The sequence below is a fragment of the Hemicordylus capensis genome, chromosome 14 (assembly GCF_027244095.1).
Source record: "Hemicordylus capensis ecotype Gifberg chromosome 14, rHemCap1.1.pri, whole genome shotgun sequence".
In the NCBI taxonomy this organism is placed as follows: domain Eukaryota; kingdom Metazoa; phylum Chordata; class Lepidosauria; order Squamata; family Cordylidae; genus Hemicordylus; species Hemicordylus capensis.
The window spans coordinates 10384349-10402325 of NC_069670.1; the positions used below are offsets into that span (position 1 = coordinate 10384349).

The 17977-nt window shown below is 66.4% G+C and overlaps 2 protein-coding genes across 7 annotated transcripts in view; one reads left to right on the forward strand and one right to left on the reverse strand.

The window, feature by feature from the left end:
- CDC42BPG (CDC42 binding protein kinase gamma) overlaps positions 1-17639 on the reverse strand; it is a 28271-nt gene extending 10632 nt beyond the window's left edge. For 2 of the 6 annotated variants that reach the window (XM_053277280.1, XM_053277276.1), the window contains exons 1-12: positions 5346-5437; positions 4859-4942; positions 4509-4604; positions 3788-3936; positions 3573-3666; positions 3209-3409; positions 2686-2934; positions 2304-2383; positions 1940-2001; positions 1713-1811; positions 1116-1237; positions 575-817 (exon numbers count right to left, since the gene is read on the reverse strand). In XM_053277280.1, the coding sequence (XP_053133255.1) occupies positions 575-817; positions 1116-1237; positions 1713-1811; positions 1940-2001; positions 2304-2383; positions 2686-2934; positions 3209-3409; positions 3573-3666; positions 3788-3936; positions 4509-4604; positions 4859-4927 (1464 nt within the window). In that variant the 5' untranslated portion in view covers positions 4928-4942; positions 5346-5437. Of the gene's footprint in view, positions 1-574; positions 818-1115; positions 1238-1712; positions 1812-1939; positions 2002-2303; positions 2384-2685; positions 2935-3208; positions 3410-3572; positions 3667-3787; positions 3937-4508; positions 4605-4858; positions 4943-5345; positions 5438-10327; positions 10359-11018; positions 11064-17530 lie in introns of those variants that run through there. The other 4 variants (XM_053277277.1, XM_053277278.1, XM_053277279.1 and 1 more) reach the window with 4 other exon arrangements.
- The window catches only part of LOC128336948 (potassium channel subfamily K member 4-like), a 77521-nt gene that overhangs the window by 27963 nt on the left and 31581 nt on the right, over positions 1-17977 (forward strand). The window lies entirely within an intron of this gene.

A 17977-nucleotide genomic window follows, 5' to 3' on the forward strand; every position in this document is an offset into this window, starting at 1 on the left:
CAGCCCCCCAGCCCCTCCCTGCCTGAGCCCCACTGATGCCCGGAGGAAGAAGGCAACGCCCGCCTGCCCCCCCCAGGCCATCGTGCCCAGGGCAGGCAGCAGCCCTCCGAAGCCCACGGCACGGTCAGGGCCCTCCGAAGGAGGACAGCCATGGGTCAAGTGGCCGGGGGGGGCAGAACCACCCAGTCCTGCAGCGGCCAAAGCCTTTCCGCCATTGCCGGGGGGGGGGCTGGGGATGCTTTGGGAAAGGGGGGGTTGGAAGCCCCCCTCTGCCCATCTGCCTGGGGAGCACCCCCAGCCCCAAGGGCGCCTCTCTGGCCTCCCGCCTGAGCCCAGAGGGCAGGGACCCCTGGAAAGACCTCGCCCCGGCGGCTGCAGAGAGCACACCGGCCCCAGAGCCCCGGGAGAGGGGAGCTGGGGGCCCCTGGGGAGCTGCCTCGCTGCGTCAGGCCCTGGGCGGGCTCCCCAGCTCAGCCTCGCTGGGCACGGACTGGCAGCAGCCCTCCGGGGCCCTCCCCAGCCCTCCAGCTGCTCCCTTGGAGGGGGGCCACGGGGCGCGAGATGCGGCAGCTACCTCCTTGCGGCCGCCCTGGGTGCGGGCCAGCTCCTTGCGCAGGCCCTCCACCCGCCGGGCGGCGGCGTCCGTCTCCTCCTGGCGCTCCCGCAGCTGCCTGGCGTGCCGCAGCAGCTGGGCTCGCAGCTCCCCGCACTTGGCCTCCGCGCCCCGCAGCTCCTCCGCCGCCTCCTGCCGCTGCCGCTGCTCCTCCTGCAGCTGCCACGCCTGCGCCTGCAGCCGCTCCTGGGCCTCGCTCAGATCCTGCCCCCCCCCAAGAGAGAGCCGCCATCAGCAGCAGCAGCAGCAGCATGAGGGGCATTAGGGGGGGAAGGAGGGGAGGGGCGCCATCCCAGCAGCTCCTTGGCAAGCTGCAGAATCTCAGCAGCTGTGTTTGGGGAAAGGGGAAAAGGTGCTAGTCCTCATGGCTGGGGAGCAAGATGGCCGCTCGAGCTTCTGGTGGAGAATCAGACCTGGAAGGGCTTCTCCAAACCCCGTGAAAGGGAGGGCCGGCAGGTGGGGGGTGGGCATGGTGTGGGGGGGGAAGGGGGGGGCTCCGGACCTGAACCGCCTGGCTCTTCTCGCGCTCCAGCCACTCCAGCCGCTCCTCCAAGCTCTTCACTTGCCCTGACGCCACCTGGGCCAGCTGCTGCCTCTGCGCCCGCTCCCTCTCCAGCTGGTTCTCTGCCAAGAGGGCGGGGAGGAGGACTTGAGGGCCCCCGAGGACCCCCCACTCCCGCCCTCCCACTGCGGGCTCCAGGCGTGGACTGTGAAGCCCCTGAGAGAAGCCACTTCCCTGGGAGCAGCTCAGCTCAGTTGAGGCAACACCGACTTCCCTGCCCCACAGAACTCTGTTCCCCCGAACAAGACCTCTGTGAAGCTCCAAAGCCTGCACGCTCTTCCCGCAGCCTCAACCGGCTCGCTTTTTGGAGCCGGACTCCTGGCCACGTCCCTGTAACTCCATCCCCGCAAGGAGAGGCGCCCCTCTCCGGGATCCGGGCTCGGCTGCAGCTGCCCATGCGCAGGGAAGTGCACGTTGCACCCGAGAGCGGGACTCCCAGTGGGGGACGGGGTCCATCAGAGCTCTGCAGCCGTTGCACAAGGGGGGGGGGCGCTGGCTTGGTCCGCCCAGTGCAGCTCTCTGCCCCACGGAGCATACCTGCCAGCTGCTTCTGCAGGCTCTCCACCTCGCCCCGGAGTCTCCGGACCTCCGCGGAGTCCTTGGCCGAGGCCTGGGAAGACGGTTCCGGCAGAGCCTCTGTGCAGGGCGAGTGGGGAGGCCACGTGGGGGTCAGAGCCCAGAGGCGGAGCCCGGGGAGGGCTGCCCCAGACCAGCCCTGGGGTGGGGGCTCTGGCCTCCCGCACCCCCCCCTTCCGGGCACTCACCCTGCTGCTTGCGGGAGGGCTCCAGCGGCTGGGTCCTCTTCTCCAGAGTCGCCCCGCGGGGGCTGTGGGGACAGTGGGGGGCAGAGGGGTCAGGGCCCTGGGGGGCTTCGCCTCTGCCGCACACCCCACGGGGGGGGGGCGGCTGGGGGTCTGCTCCGAGGCCAGGTCGGCACCGCCCGGGGCTCTCTGGCCTCTTCCCCGGAGCTGGGCTTCCATGCCGGGCCAGGGCAGGAGGCCAGGCGCTTGCCCCGCGGAGGCCTGGCTGAGGCAGGGCCCCGGCCCTTTCGTCCTCGGGCCCCCCGCAAGAGAGGCAGGGCCCGGTCTCCAAGGGGGAAGGGCGCGGGGGGGGGGGGGCTGCACTCACCTCCCAGACGTGAAGGTGAAGCCCACGAAGGGGAGGTGGTGGCCGGAGAAAGCCGCGTGCGAAACTGGCGGCAGAGTCTCCTGCAGGAGGAGGAAAGCGCTCCGTGGCAGGGCGGCTGGGCCGAGGGGAGGGGAGGGGAGGGGTCCCCGGCCTGGCGCCCGCGGCCCCCCCCAGGGTCCCTGCCTCTGGGTCTGTGGGGGGCCTGGCCAAGGGGGCCCCTCCCGCCGGGGGGATGGCAGTGGCAGGATGGCAAGAGCCTCGCCCACCGCCAGGGGCTGAACGTGAGGGCCGGGCTGGGCCGAGAGCCAGCCCGGGGGGGGGCAGGGGGGCAGGAAAGCGCTGTGCCCGGGGGGGGGGAGGAAGCCCCTGGCCCCCCACTCACCGGCTCCTTCAGCCTGTCGTCGTCCACGTCGAAGTTGGAGGTGTCGGCCGGGCTGGCCACCTCGGGGGCGTAGGGCGGCACGGCCTGGCGGAGGCTGTCCCAGTCGATGCCCCGGAAGAAGGGGTGCTGCTGGAAGTCCCCGAGGCCCTTCTGGCCCAGGCGCCGCTCCTGGCGGCACAGCAGGCCCCGGATGAGGTCCTTGGCGGCCTCCGAGACGTCCGTCACCTCTGGCGGGAACTGCAGGTGGTCCTGCCGGGGGGGGGGAGGGGGCGGGTGAGCCGGGGGGGGTCTCCCTCCTCAGCAGGGCCCCCCAGAGTCCAGCCTCGCCCCCTCCAGCCCCCAAGCAGCCTAGGCCGTGAGGGGAAGTCGCCAGCCTGGGAGCGACTTCCCAGCCGGCCTCTCCAGGGGAGCCCAGGAGGGCAAGCTGGCCGCCTCTTCTTCCTGCTCCTCCTCCAGAGACCCCCTCGCTGGCAGCTGCCTCTGCGGCCCCCCCCTGCTGCCCCCGAAAGGGTGCCAGGCGCACCTCGTGGTTCATGATCTTGCCGTAGGTCTCCACCAGGGACTCCGCGTAGAAAGGGGTCTCCCCAAAGAGCAGCTCGTACATGCAGACCCCCAGCGACCACCAGTCGCACTCGGGGCCGTACTTCCCTTTCCGGTCCTCCATGGCCTGCAGGATCTCCGGGGAGATGTAATCCGGGGTCCCCACAGCCACTGAGGACTCTACCTGGGAGAGGGGCGGAGGAGGCAGCGGGAGTCGGACGCCGCTGGGGCTGGGGGCTGCCCCCCGCCGGCCTCCCCCCCCTCCGGCCACCAGCCAGAGGCCCCTCCGCGCCCCCGGATCCTGGGGGCAGCAGGCAGGGCCCTGCCCCACCGAAGCCCACACTCACGGTGCCATCCGGGCGCAGGCGCAGGCAGGAGCCAAAGTCTGCCAGGCGGATGTGTCCGCTGGTGTCGATGAGGATGTTGTCCGGCTTGATGTCCCTGGGGGGGGGGAGAAGCACTGGTCAGTGAGGGGCTGCCTGAGGCCTGTGATTGTGGGGGGGGGCTCAGGGGGGATGCTGGGGGGCCCAGGAGAGGCAGCAGGCCTGGAGGGGGGAGGTACCTGTGGACGTAGCGCAGCTGGTGCAGGGAGTGGATGGCCAGGACCATCTCGGCCAGGTAGAAGCAGGCCATGTCCTCGGGGAGGCGGTCCTCGAACTTGCTGAGGAGGGTCAGCAAGTCCCCTCCTGCGTAATAATCCATCACCAGGTACTGCCAGAGGAAGCGGGGGGGGGGAGCTCTGTGAGTGGCAGGCAGGGGAGGGGGGCGGGGGGCAGCAGGGGGGGCGCCTAGGGGGTCTCTGAGGCCTGCTGCTTGCCTGGGGCAGCCGGGGCGGCAGGCTCAGGCCCCGGCAAGAACGCCCCTGTCAGGAGGAGATCCTACGTTGGCGTCAAGCTCAGACCCCACTCAAAGCCCGGCTGTGGCTTCTAAAGGAAGGCAGAGTGGAAGCCAGGAGGGGTTGGCCGTGGCCCTCCTCGCGCGCAGCGTGAGATGACGAGGCCTTTCAGCATCTTCCTCGATCGCCGCCGCCGCCGCTGCTGCCCGATACAGGCATTTCCCACCGTTTGGGAAAGAGAGCAGCGGGGATTCGAACTGGCCACCTCTGGCTCCCCAGGCAAGTTGCTCCCCCAAGCAGCCGAAGCCAGAGACTCCTCTCTCCCCCCGCCCCATTCTGCCCGTGGGGCTGTCGGCGGCTGCACCCACGGGCCAAGGGGGGCCAGACCCGTGCCCCCTTTTGGTGCACGGTGCGGGGGGGGGGGCACGCGGGGGGCTCCCCTGCTCACCAGGTAGTGATCATCCTGGAAGGCGTAGTGCAGGGCCGTGATCCAGCGCCTGTCCCCGTGAACCAGCACGTCGCGCTCCTCCCGGAAGCAGGCCGTCTGCAGGGGGGCCGGCGGAGAGACAGAAGCAAAGGCTCTGGAGGAGGCACCCCCGGCCCCTGCCTGCTGCCCCCTCCCGGCCCTGACCCCGCGCCCCTGCAGGGGCCACGCACAGGACCCCCCTCCCCCAGCCCCCCCTCCAGTCTAGAGCCACACATATGGGGGTGCTGGCTAAGCACCAGGGCCCGAGTGGGGTGGGGTGGGGTGGGGGGCTGGAGAGGGTGTCGTCCATCCCCCCCCCCGCCCGGCCCTACCTCGGCCCTCTTCAGCATCTCCCACTTGTGCAGGATCTTCATGGCAAACACTTTCTCCGTCTGCTTCATCCTCACTACTGCCACCTGGTGGGAAGAGAGGGGGGCGACCTGTGTGGCCATCCTGCCAGGGGGCCACGGAACCTTCTCCTCTGGGGTGGGGGCTGCATGCCCCAAAGGCACCCCCGCCAGCCACCCCTGCCCCCTGCCACAGGGCGTAGAGGACCCCCACGGAGGACCCGGGAGGGGCAGCTGTCCCCACTTTGCTCAGGCACGGATGCCGCGTCCTTCCTCCTGGGAGTCCAAGGTGGCAGACACTCCCCCCCCTCCGCCCCCTTTCCTCACAACAACCTGGCGAGGTAGGTTAAGACTGAGAGGTAGTAACAAGCCCAAGGCCACCCGGGAGGTTTCATGGCGGAGAGGGGCCTTGAACCGGGGTCCCCTTGGCCTGCCCCTCCGGCCGCTGCACCCGCTGGCCCGCGGCACTCACCTCGCCAAAGGCCCCTCGCCCAATCACCTTCAAGATCTCAAAGTCATCGCGGCGCAGACGCAGCTGCTTGGCCTTCACAGCGAAAGGGGAGGCTGGAAGGGGCGAGAGAGAGAGAGGGAGGGAGAGGAGGGGTGTCAGGCGGATTGGGGCCAGCTCGGCTAGCTGAGCAAAGAGGCACCTCGGCCAGCTCTTTCTGCTCGGCTGTGGGGAGGATCTGGCCCTCTCCAGCCCCAGCCCCGCATCCCTCCAGCCGCTGTTGGCGGGGTCTGCCTTGAGCTTCTTTCCCGGTGGGGAGCAGGGGACCCTCTAGCTTGTTTCGGCTCTGTGTGCGGAAGGAGTTTCGTTCTGGGTGGCAGGATCCAGGCATGCAGCGGGGGGCCTTCCCGATCCCCCCTGCGTGGGACTGAAGATGGACGGAGCGGACACTAGGGGACTTGTGAGAGTGCGCAGGCCTTAGAGGGAACAGAGATTGTGAGCCCTTTGGGGACGGGGAACCATCTTTATTTTTCTGGTAAGGCGCAAGGAGAACTTTGTTGAAAAGTGGTACATATTGATTCACAGTAATGATTTATTTTGTAGTCAAAGATGTCGTTGCCATATCAACAGGACGGAAGCAGAAAAGGCAGACCCAAGAGGTGTGCAAAGCGATGTTTATCCTCCGCACAACAACCCTGTGAGGGAGGTTAGGCTGAGAGATAGAACTGACTGGCCCAGAGCCAGCCGGTGAGCTCCATGGCTGGACGGGGATCGGAACTCAGGTCTCCCTGCTCCTAGCCCACGAGAGCACGCTGGGGCCCTTCAGAGGGGGTCCCCTGCTTTGGACCTGGAAGCAGGACCCACTCCCAGCGTGCTGGCTCACCGACCCTTGGCTTGGGCCACGAGTTCTCACACCTTCTCTGTTTGGGACACTCCCAGTGGGGTGGGGCGGGGCGGGGGGCAAGACCCGGAAGCCGGTGAGAGGAGGGGCTGCTGCTCTCTGCCTCGGGCCGCAAGCTGTTGCGATCCAACTTGTTCTTCTGCCCTCACCGGCTGCTGCTTGCGGGGCCCAGGCTGGGGCATTGTGCCTCCACGCGCCCCCCCCCCCTTGCCCGGCAGGCTGGCTCATGCTGCGGCATTGGTCTCCTCCCGGAAGGGCCTCGCCCCAAAGGGGGCACAGCAAAGGGCCAGGGGGCTCCCCTGCGCAGAAGCCGGGCCCTCCAGGGCCGCTCCAGAGGGGCAGCTTTGGGGCCGAGCGAGCAGCCCCCGAGACTCCCCCCACCAGCCCTCCTGAGGGCAGAGATGAGGCTGGCCACAGGCGCACAGAGGATCAGAGCTCTTGGCTCCTTCCCGGGGCTGTCAGAAGAAAAGGCCCAGAGCAAGCCCGTTTCACGCAAGGGTCTGGCTTGCGCCGTCCATTTGTGTGGCGACAGGCCGCTTCTCTTGGTGCAGAAGGAGGACAGGTGCCTGTATGTCAGGCAAGCTGTTGCTGTCTTGTTTGGATGTGGGTTGAAGCCTGGATGTCATTTGATTTTCCCCTCAAGCATCCTTGCAGGGTTGGGGGTTGAAAGGGGCGTGCGCAAGGCCCAGGATCCTGTTCCCACCAGCGGTGCACAACTGGTGCTGCAGAATGCACGCAAAGCGGCTCCTTCGGGGTGTACTTTTCTGGATCGTATGCCGTCAGTTAAGGGCACTGGGCATTGAACTGCAGCTGGAGGGCCACATCCAGCATCTGCAGACAAGCTCTGCAGGAGCGTGCTTCGGCCGGACCTCTGCAGAGCTGCACCACGGCCCGGGCTCTGTCGGACCAGTGCCTGCTCCGCAGGGAGCACCCCCCCCAAGCAAGCCCCCCTCCTTCAGGGCTTCACTTGCAAGGAAGCAGGCTGTCCCCAGGCCCCCCCACTGGCCCCTCATCCTGCATCCATGGGGAGTGGCTGGGAGGCACTTCATGGCGAGGGAAAGGCCTCCTCCGAGGCAGCCTCCAGGCCAGGGAGAAAGGAACCTCCCCCCCCCCCGTGCAAGGCACCACTTCCTCCCTCGGGCCCGTCATATCGGGTCACTACAGGTCGAGGCATCCCCAGCTGGAGCTCTCCCGAGAGCGAGCGCGCAGCGGTTGCCTGGAGAGAAGGTCTGCTGCCTCTGGGGGGCAAGGCCACCCCAAGGGGGAGACTCCCAGGGTCCCCCTGCACGCCCCCCCCAGAGAGCACCTTTCCCTGGGGGCAGGGCCGCCCCAGCTCTCCCTCTGCGAGCAGCTCAGGGCTGCAGGGCGAGGCAAGGAGCGGGGCAGAGAGCCACCCTCTGGGGCAGAAGCCGGGCACCAGCAGCGGGCCACTCTTCCTCCTCCTCCTCCTCCTCCCCCCGCTTGCCAGCCAGAGGCCCCCAGGGCAATCCCCGCCACCCCAAGCAGGCAGCGTCCCCGAGTCTGCTGAGCGGGCCCCTTTCTCTGCTTCCTGGCCTGAGCCCAGCTGCCACAGCCCCTCTCGCTCCCCAGGACACACACGCAAGCGGGAGGAGCCCAGGCAGGCAGCCACGTCCCAGACGCAGGCTGCCTGAGGAGGCGGCCTGGGGTAGCCTGGAGCAGAGGACCTGCGTGTGTGAGCGCGTGCATTGGTGTGTGGCTCCAGAGGCAACCTGGCGAGGTGGCGGCTGCTGGCCTGGGCCTGTCCTCCTGGGCTGAGAGGAGGAGGAGCAGCTGCCGCTGCTGCCGCCGCCACCTCTGCACCTCGCAGTGGCATCCCTCAGTTCCCAAACGGCTCCCAGCCTGCGCTCCGTGGCTGCAGCCCAGACACGCCTGGCGGAACCAGCAGGACCACATTCCACGCCCGGCAAGCAGGGTGGGGAGGGCGGCGGCGGCAGGGAGCCCCACGCCCCGCTGGGAAGAAGCACCCCTTTCCCAGGGGCCCCTGCCCCTGCCTGCCCCCTGCTCTGGTCCGGGCTGCAGCCTGCTCTGAGGCAGGCTCACTGCAAGCAGGCTACTGCCGGAGAGCATCCACACCCCCACCGGTGCGCCCACTCCAGGAAGGATGGAGCAACTCTGTGGGGAAAGGAGCTGGGCCCACACAGCAGCAGCAGCAGCCCCCAGGGCCAGGGCAGCTGAGGACCACCCACAGCCACACCCGCACTGCTGCTGCTGCTGCTGCTGGAAGAGGAGTGGGGGAGGGTGTCACAGCAGCCCCGTGTCGGCTCCGTGCCCGGCAGCTGTGAAAACAGCCAATTCCATGCCAGGGATCACGAGGAAGGGGCTTGGAAATAAGAATGCTAGTATTATCAGGCCCGGATACAGAACGATGGGGCAGCCACACTTGGGAGTCCTGCGTCCAATTCTGGCCACCACATCTTAAAAGGGACATTGTGGAACTGGAGAAGGTGCAGAGGAGGGCAGCCCGGGCGATCAGGGGCCTGGAGCACCTTCCCGAGGAGGCCAGGCTACAACATCTGGGGCGCCACTGGGTGCAACGACCCCCATCCCCGCCCGCCTCCGTGAACATAGTGGGACTTGCCTCTGAGTAAACCTGCACAGGGTGCTCGAGTCGGAGACCTTCAAGCAGATGTACATGTCCTACGACAGCAGCAACAAGGCTGTGGGGAAGGCCCGGGCAGGGCAGGGCAGGGCAAGACAGACCCCTTTCCCTGGGCCCAGAAGAGAGGAAGCTGCCTTCCTGAGCCTGCCCCATCTAAATCAGCACAAGTGATGTTCACGTTTCCTATTCAAGGGTCCCAGGAAGGGCGGGCAGAGGGGCCGAGGGGCTTCAGCTCAGACGGTGGCCCTGAAGGTCCATTCCCCAGGAGCCGGGCACTGGCGTCTGGGAGCTGCAGCTGGATGCTGCCTGCTGGGACTGCAGCAGGCTGGGCTGGTGCTGGGTGCCTTGGCCGGGCTCAGCCGGCAGGCCTCTTGGGGGCGTGGCTCGCCGGTGCAGCAGTTCTCCTCCTGGTCCTGTGCTGCCCTCCGCCAGGCAGGACCCGGCCCCAGAAGGCCGCAGTGATTCAGCCCAGAGGGGAGCGTCTCTTGGGGAGGCTCAGGCTGCTGCCCCCGACGAGGAGCCTCGCGCTCTGGCTGGCCTCCCCAGCCCGGCCTTGGGGCTCCCAAGTCTCCTTCTGGGTCTTCTCCTTCCTCCCTGCGAGGGAGGCCACCACCTTCCCTCCGCAGAAGCCTGGCCCGGGCCTTGCTAGACTGTCCTTCCTGTGGACCTTTCCCTACCAGGGACTTGGGTAGCAAATTGGCAGCTGCTCTGAGCCGCGCAGAAGGCCAAGCTGCCCCCCAGGAGGGGGTGCGCCCCAGTGATTCCAGCTCTTTTCCCCAAGGGGGCTTCAGCTCTTGGGCAGCTGCTTGGAGGGAGGCAGAAGCGGGAGGGAGGCTCCTGGGGAAGGCCGAAGACCGGCTCCCTCCTCAGGCCCAGCTGCCCCCCAGGATGGGGGGGGAGGCCCCAGTGATTTCAGCCCTTTCCCCCCAGTAGTGATTTCCGCTCTTTGGCCTCCAGCCTGGCCTCCCCTCCTGCAGGCCTCCAAGAGCCACCAGCTGGCCTCATCCAGGGGCCCTTCCAGCCTTCCTTGGCACCTTCAAGCAGCTTCCTGGCCTCATCCAGGGGCCCTTCCAGCCTTCCTTGGCACCTTCAAGCGGCTTCCTCTCAGTGGTGGTGATGGTGGCCTTTTCCTCCAGTAGTGACTTCAGCTCTTTGGAGGCAGAAGAGGGAGGGAGGCTTGGGGTGGAGGAGGCCCCACTGATTTCAGCCCTTTCCCCACCAGGGACTTCTGCCCCGCTCAAAGCAGCTGCCAAAGAGCTGAGGTGGGAGGGAGGCTCCTGGGGAAGGCCGAAGACCGGCTCCCTCCTCAGGCCCAGCTGCCCCCCAGGATGGGGGTTGGAGGCCCCAGTGATTTCAGCCCTTTCCCTCCAGTAGTGATTTCAGCTCTTTGGCCTCCAGCGATTCCAGCTCCTTCCCCACCAGGGACTTCAGCTCTTGGGCAGCTGTTTTGAGGGAGGCCAAAGGCCAGCTCCCTCCTCAGGCCACCTCCAGTGATTTCCGCTCTTTGGCCTCCAGCCTGGCCTCCCCTCCAGCCTCCCCTCCTGCAGGCCTCCAAGAGCCACCAGCTGGCCTCATCCAGGGGCCCTTCCAGCCTTCCTTGGCACCTTCAAGCAGCTTCCTGGCCTCATCCAGGGGCCCTTCCAGCCTTCCTTGGCACCTTCAAGCGGCTTCCTCTCAGTGGTGGTGATGGTGGCCTTTTCCTCCAGTAGTGACTTCAGCTCTTTGGAGGCAGAAGCGGGAGGGAGGCTTGGGGTGGAGGAGGCCCCACTGATTTCAGCCCTTTCCCCACCAGGGACTTCTGCCCCGCTCAAAGCAGCTGCCAAAGAGCTGAGGTGGGAGGGAGGCTCCTGGGGAAGGCCGAAGACCGGCTCCCTCCTCAGGCCCAGCTGCCCCCCAGGATGGGGGTTGGAGGCCCCAGTGATTTCAGCCCTTTCCCTCCAGTAGTGATTTCAGCTCTTTGGCCTCCAGCGATTCCAGCTCCTTCCCCACCAGGGACTTCAGCTCTTGGGCAGCTGTTTTGAGGGAGGCCAAAGGCCAGCTCCCTCCTCAGGCCACCTCCAGTGATTTCCGCTCTTTGGCCTCCAGCCTGGCCTCCCCTCCAGCCTCTCTCCTGCAGGCCTCCAAGTAGAGCCACCAGCTGGCCTCATCCAGGGGCCCTTCCAGCCTTCCTTGGCACCTTCAAGCGGCTTCCTCTCGGCGGTGGCGGCTGCTGCTGCTCCCTTCTCCAGGCGGTCTCCCTGCTGAGGTGCCTGGCAGGGCCCTTTTATACTGCTCCCTCAGACCCCTCGGCCCAATCCTTGCCCAGCAGCTGCCCAGGCCTGTGCCCCATTGGCCTCCCACCTTGGCCAATGCCGGGCCCCGGAATGTTGCCCTTCAGCCAATCCAGGAGGCCACTACCAAGAGCTGCTGCCCTCCCTCCCTGGTGGTGGTGCCTTCCAGGCACCAGCCTCTTCTGCGCCCCCCCCTCCGGCCTCTCCCCACAAGAGCAGGCTTTGGGCCCCCAAGCTTCGGGGCCGCCTGGCTGGCCAGTGCCTGAGCTTTGCGCCAGCAAGGGAGCAGCCCGGGGGCCACTGGGCCCTTTGAGGGCTTCTTGCCCTTGAGGGGGCCCCTCGGAGCCTGGAGCCGGCACTGGGGGCGACTCAGGGGTGGACGGGGGCTCTTGGCTGGTGGCAGCCAGCATGACTGGTCCCCTTAGCTAAGCAGGATCTGCCCTGCTTGCATATGAAGGGGAGACTAGAAGTGTGAGCCCGGCAAGAGATTCCCCTTCTTAGGGGACGGAGCCCCTCTGGAAGGAAGGCCCCCAGTCCCCTCCCTGGCAGCAGCATCTCCAAGATAGGGCCGAGAGAGATTCCTGCCTGCAACCTTGGAGAAGCCGCTGCCAGTCAGAGCAGGCAATCCTGAGCTGGAGGGACCCAGGGTCTGACTCAGGAAGTGGCAGCTCCCTCTGTGAGCCTGCAGCCGGGGCGGGAGTCGTCTTCTTCGGAGCCTCCCTCCTGACAGAAGAGCCCTCCAGAAACCCACAGACAGGCTGGAATCCCAAACCTACCTGCCAGGTCTCCAGGCTGGCCCGGCGGCCTTGACAACGGGAACAACAAACACACGTGTGGGCTCTCCCTCTCCCCTCCGTCCTGCGCTCCCCGTCAGGCAAGCGACACAGGCTGGGGTGCCGCCCTGCAGTTTACCGGGGCGGGGCGGGGCGCTGGCCTTGTGGCAGCCAGCCTGCATGGCCCCCTTTGCTAAGCAGGGTCCGCCCTGGGTTGCACTGGGGCGGGTGAGGCCTGTCAGAGATCCCCCTCAGGGGAAGAGCAGCGGAGGTCCCCAGGCTCACTCCCTGCCCGCCTCTCCGGGTCGGGCTGGGAGAAGGTCTTCCCTGCCTGAAACCTTGGAGAGCTGCTGCCAGCCAGTGCAGACGTCAGATGGGCCAAAGGTCTGACTCCCTCGAAGGCGGCTTCCCTGCAGGAAGCATCTCCAGGCAGGCCAGGGGCCCATTTCAGCCCAGTGGCTCTCCAAGCCGGGCTAGTCCCCTTGCCCTTCTTCCCTGCCCCCCCTCCTCTGGGGAGCAGCGCAGGGTGGCATCCAAGCCACCCCTTTCCATCCTCACGACGACTCTGCAGAGTAGGCCAGGCTGAAAGCCAATGCACTGCAGAGACTTGAACTCAGGTCTGCCTGGCCCATGTCCAGCCGGCCGGCCACTGCCACAGACCAGCCCCGTAGAAATAGACAGAGGGGCACGGCTGAGCAGGGGAGTGGGGCAGGCCCTCCCACCTCCTGGAATCCCCTTGAAATGCAGGCCAAGAGGGCAGGCCCTCACTGGGCGAAACACTTCAAACCAGAACATTGTATAACAGATGAACAATGTCATTTATTCAAAGAGAAATCTGGAAATATCAGAAGGCAGTAAAACAGATTCTCTCCAAGTTAACAAAAATGATTCTTTAAAGCATATAGTACCCATTATCTAACGCGAGTGATCCAGCGTGGTGTAGTGGTTAGAGTGCTGGACTAGGACCGGGGAGACCTGAGTTCAAATCCCCCTTCAGCCAGGAGACTAGCTGGGTGACTCTGGGCCAGTCACTTCTCTCTCAGCCTAACCTACTTCACAGGGCTGTTGTGAGAAAGAAACCCAAGTATGTAGTACACCATTCTGGGCTCCTTGGAGGAAGAGCGGGATAGAAAATGTAAAAATAACTTGTCAGTAAAGACAAAGAGCAATAAATTCCAACGACACTCTCTCTCACACACAAATTATGTGCCCACAAATTAATGCACTATTGACAACAAAGAGAGCAATAACTTCCAAGCTGATGATTGGCCAGTAGGATGCTATTGGCCGGACTATGGAGCATTGGGGTGAAATGGGGCCTCCTGGCTTCTGGCAGGACCCCGCCCTGCCCATGGGTCACCCCAGGATCCAGGCTGAGGGGGTGCCCCCCCTCGGCCTCCCACCCACCCCCCACAGCCAGCACTCCTGCCAGCTGCCAGATCCAGGTGCAAAACTGCCGTCTCTCTGTCACAACATCCAGCTCAGTATGGCAGCGGCTCTCCGGGGTGGGGCCCTAGAGAGAGAAGGGTCTTCCCCAGCCCACCTGGAGATGCTGCCAGGAATCGCACCTGGGGCCTTCTGCAAGCCAAGCCAAGCCAAGCCCCCCCCCCATATAAAGCGGCTGTGTGTGCAGTGAGGCCACGGGTCTCTCCAGCTTGGTGCTGGCTACACTGGCCGGCAGCAGCTCTTCAGAATTCCAGACAGGGGTCTTTCCCAGCCCCACCTGGACTCGAACCCGGGGCCTTCTGCAAGCCCAGCAGGGACTCCCTCCCACGGAGCGGTGACGGCCCCTCCAGCACAGCTGGATCCCCCACAACACCCATGGCGGGAATCTGGCCTTGCCAGCCAGTGTTGGAGGCCGCTGCTGCCATGGGACCCACAGATCAGTGGGGTGGGGCGGGGCGGGGCGGGGCGGGGCGGGGGCTTCCAGAGTGCAGCCCACAAGCAGCACTTGCTCCCGCGCGGCAGGCTCCCCCCCCCAGCACGCTGGGGCCAAGGGGGCAGAGACCGCCCCAGCCCTGGGCAGCGTGTCCCCAGACGACCCCTCCTTGGAGAGGCTGCTCGGCTCCCCCCAACCAGGCACACCTCCTGGGGTCCCATTCCAGAAGGCTCCACACGGCACCTTCGAGGACACACCCACCCAGCACCCAGACCTGAAGAACAGGTCCTGGCTGGCCGAGGAGGAGGAGGAGGAGGAGGAGAAAGAGGAGCTCACGTGGCCAGAAGGAGCCACGGGCCGGGGCGGGGTGGCCAGCGCCAGCCACATCCTGCTCGCTCCCGGACCAGGGGGCCTCCTGGGCAGGGGCTGGGAGAGCCGGCAGGGATCGGCCCCCTGGCTGAGCGGGGGCTGCCTCGGCTTCAGGCCAGCCCAGGGAGGGTCTTCCCCTTCCCCACTCAGGGAAGGCCGTCCTGAGCGGCGGGGGGGACGGGGGGACCCGGGGGAGGACGCGGTCAAGGGCAGCTTCCCAGGCCAGAGGGAGCCAAGTGGCCAGCCCTCTGCACGCGCCTCCCCTCCCGCCCCCAGAGCCCAGGCACAAGCGTGGTGGGACGCTCCCCTCCCTTCCAGGCAGCCCAGTTCCTTGGGGCGGGGCGGCTGGGAGGGACCCTGACACCCTGTGGGGACGGACAGCCCAGCCCAGCCCAGCCCAGGGGGCTGCAGGACCGGCCTTCAGGTCAGGCTGACATCCACCGGAGGGCCAGGGGCGGCCAGCCTCAGGCAATTCCAGCTGTCGTGGGACTACAACTCCCATCATCCCACGTGGCTGCAGACTGCAGGCAGCCTTGCCGTGGGCTATGGCCGCATTACAAAGAAGCCAGACTACACGAAGGCAGCAGAAGGCAGCAGACGGCAGCACAGGCTCCACCATGGCAAAGGCCGAAGCGTTTGCACACATATCTGCTCGCATGACTTGCAGCCGAGGCTCTTAGGAACCTGCAAAGCTGCCTCCTGCTGAGTCTGGCCCTTCGGCCCATTGAGCACAGCGCTACAGGCACTGACCGGCAGCGGCTTCTCTGAGGTTTCCGGCTCAGGGGTCTCTCCCAGCCCTACTGGGAGATGCTGCTGACGCCGCCAGGGAGTGAACCGGGGACCTCCTGCCTGCCAAGCAGGGGCTCTGCCCCGGAGCTGCAACGGCCCCATCTCTCAGCTGGTCAGTGGGAGGATGTCCTGCAATCCTGCTGGGACCAACTGTGGTCCAGGTCACAAGAACAACAACAACAAAAAAAAATAGTGGGGGGGGAGCAAATCTTTCACAGTGCTCCCTTCTCACTTTAACATAGAAAGCTGCCTTCTGCTGAGTCCAGCCCTTGGTCCATCTCGCTCAGTGTTGTCTTCCCAGACTGGCAGCAGCTTCTCCCAGGCTGAAGGCAGGAGTCTCTGTCTTGGAGATGCTGCTGCCAGGGAGGGAACTGGGAACCTTCTGCTCTTCCCAGAGCGGCTCCATCCCCTCAGGGGGAATATCTCCCAGAGCTCACACAGCACGTCTCCCATTCATATGCAAACCAGGGCAGACCTTGCTTAGCTAAGGGGACGGACCATGCTTGCTACCACAAGACCAGCTCTCCTCCCTCAACAACCCTACTCCTGAAAGTTCCAGGGTACATAGGAAGCTGCCGTCTACTGAGTCAGACCCTTGGTCCATCTCACTCAATATTGTCTACCCAGACTGGCAGCGGCTGCTTCTCCCAGGTTGCAGGCAGGCGTCTCTCTCAGCCCTGTCTTGGAGATGCTGCTGCTGCCAGGGAGGGAACTGGGAACCTTCTGCTCCTCCCAGAGCGGCTCCATCCCTTGCGGAGGGGAATCTCTTCCAGTGCTCACACATCAAGTCTCCCATTCATATACAAACCAGGGCAGACCCTGCTTAGCAAAGGGGACCAATTCAGGCTTGCTGCTGCCCCCTCACCAGCTTTCCTCCCTTGAGTCTTCTTACTCAGAGAAGCATTTAGGGGAGCAGCGGCAGCAGCAGCCAAGAGACAGGCCAGGTGAATTCACTGGCCTGCAGCCGCTTTCGGGGGGGGGGCATCCAAAATGCCACCCACCAAGGGCTTAGCACCGGAGCAGCCAAAGGGGCGCCTCCACTTCCTGTACGCACCCTTGCCCACTTCTTAAGGGCGCCCAAGCCTGTGTCTCCAGATGTGGTGGGACTACAACTCCCATCATCCTCAGCCACAAGGGCCTTCTGCCATTGTGGCTGCAGCTGACAGGCACATGGGTCCCAACAAAACTGGGGACCCAAGGCTGAAAACCCCTGCCGTAAAGGAATGGGCAGGAGCATGCAGGAAAATGGCTGGGAGGATGATGGGATCTGTAGTCCAGCAGGGTCGGGGGGGGCTGCCTTTCTCCAACAAGGTTCAGATGTAGGTACAGCTGAAACGGCCGCCTCGGCTTCCTCTGCCCTTGTGTCTGATTCTCAACTGTAAACCTCTCAGGGCAGAGACCTGCCCTCGCTGCTACTGCAAAATGCCGCCTGGGGTCACTGGCTTCTCTTCCTCCCCTTCACGGGCGACAGACAGAGCAGGGTGCAACCGGGCCTGCCTGGGGGGCCCCAAGAAAGGCCGGCTTCCATTCTAGCCCAGGCGCTGGGGGCTGGTCAGGTCCCGATCCAAGTCCATGCGCCACCCCGGCTTTCCTGGGAGGAGACCCTGCAGACGAGAGGCTGCCCGGGACGGAGCCGGGGACCTTCTGCGGCCTGATCCTCCGCAGCGCGGGGGGGGGGGTGGGCTGGCTCCTCACCGGCCTCGGCCCTCTCATCATGCCCTGCTGCGGCGTGCGAGAGGACAGGGGAGCTGGGGCAGTTTCTGGAGAGGGGCCTAGACGAGGTGGCCCCCGGGAGGACCCAGGCGACACCTCTGCGGTCACAAGCCCTCGGAACCTCGCTCTCGCTAAGGGTACCTGGATGCCAAACACACATGAGGTAGACTGCCTCTGAAGCTGGAGGTTCCCTAGGGGCATCATGCAGGGAATCACCTCGGCCTACTTTCGCCACCCTGACAGAATAAACCTCAAAGTCTCTCTCCTCCCCCCCCCACCTGCCCGTCACCAAAAAGAAAAAAACAAGCCCAGGCCCTGGAAAGGAAGGTGCTCCAGAGACCCCGGTCATTGCGGCTGCCCCCTTCGGCACCAGCCCCACAGGACCCCTTTGGAAACGCGGGGGGGGGGCAGAACACAACGCCCCAGATGGGGCACGGGAGAAGGACCCAGGGTGGGGAGGGCCAGCTTCGGCCCCCCAGGAGGCCAGGGCCCAGACAAACCCCGGCAGGGCACAGTCTTCCCGGCAGCTGCCCCCGCCCCCCCCCCCCGCCAGCCCGGGCCTCACCAGCTCAGCCTCCTGCCCGCCTGCCTTGCAATGCGGGTCCTCCAGGCGAACCTCCCACATCCCCGGACAGGCGCTTTAGGTTTTGAGCCGCGGGCTGCCTACCGCGGCGCCACAGCCACACTGATTCTCCCCGCCCGCTCTGCACATGCTCAGGAAACACCCAGGACCCCCCCTTCGGCTACGCCGGCGCTAAACAAGGTCTAGGCAGGCAGGCAGGCGCCCAGCCGGCCCGCCCCCGGAAGAAGCCCTCTGCGCGGCGTCCCCCCACCCCCGTCCGAGAGCGCGCGGCGGCACTCTGCACGTGGGCAGGAGCCCCGGCCGAAGACTCACCCCAGGCCAGGAACTGCTGCACGTTCCGCTCCCTCCGCAGGGGGGCGCCGCTGCACTCCTGGTGGACGCAGAGCAGCAGGTCCAGCAGCGCCTCCAGCCCCGGCGCCTCCGACGCGGCCCCCTCGCCGCCCGGGCACAGCAGCGCCTCCCGCAGGCCGGCCAGCCGCCGCTCCACCGGGCTGCACATGGCCGGAGCCGACCAGTCGCGGGGCGTCGCGGGCGCTGCCGTCGAGGGAGAGGGCGCCGCCGGCTCTGCCGCCCAGGTGCTGCTCCGCCGCCGCCGCGTCTGCCCAGGCCCCGCCCCGATGCTGCGGGGATGGGCGCAACCCGACACCTGACCCAGGTGGGAGGGAAGGCGGGGAGAGGCAGGCCACGCCCCAGCAGCGGGAGAGGCGGGGCCGCGGGAACACCCCCCCGCCCCGCAGGCTCTGCCACCGACTGCCCGGC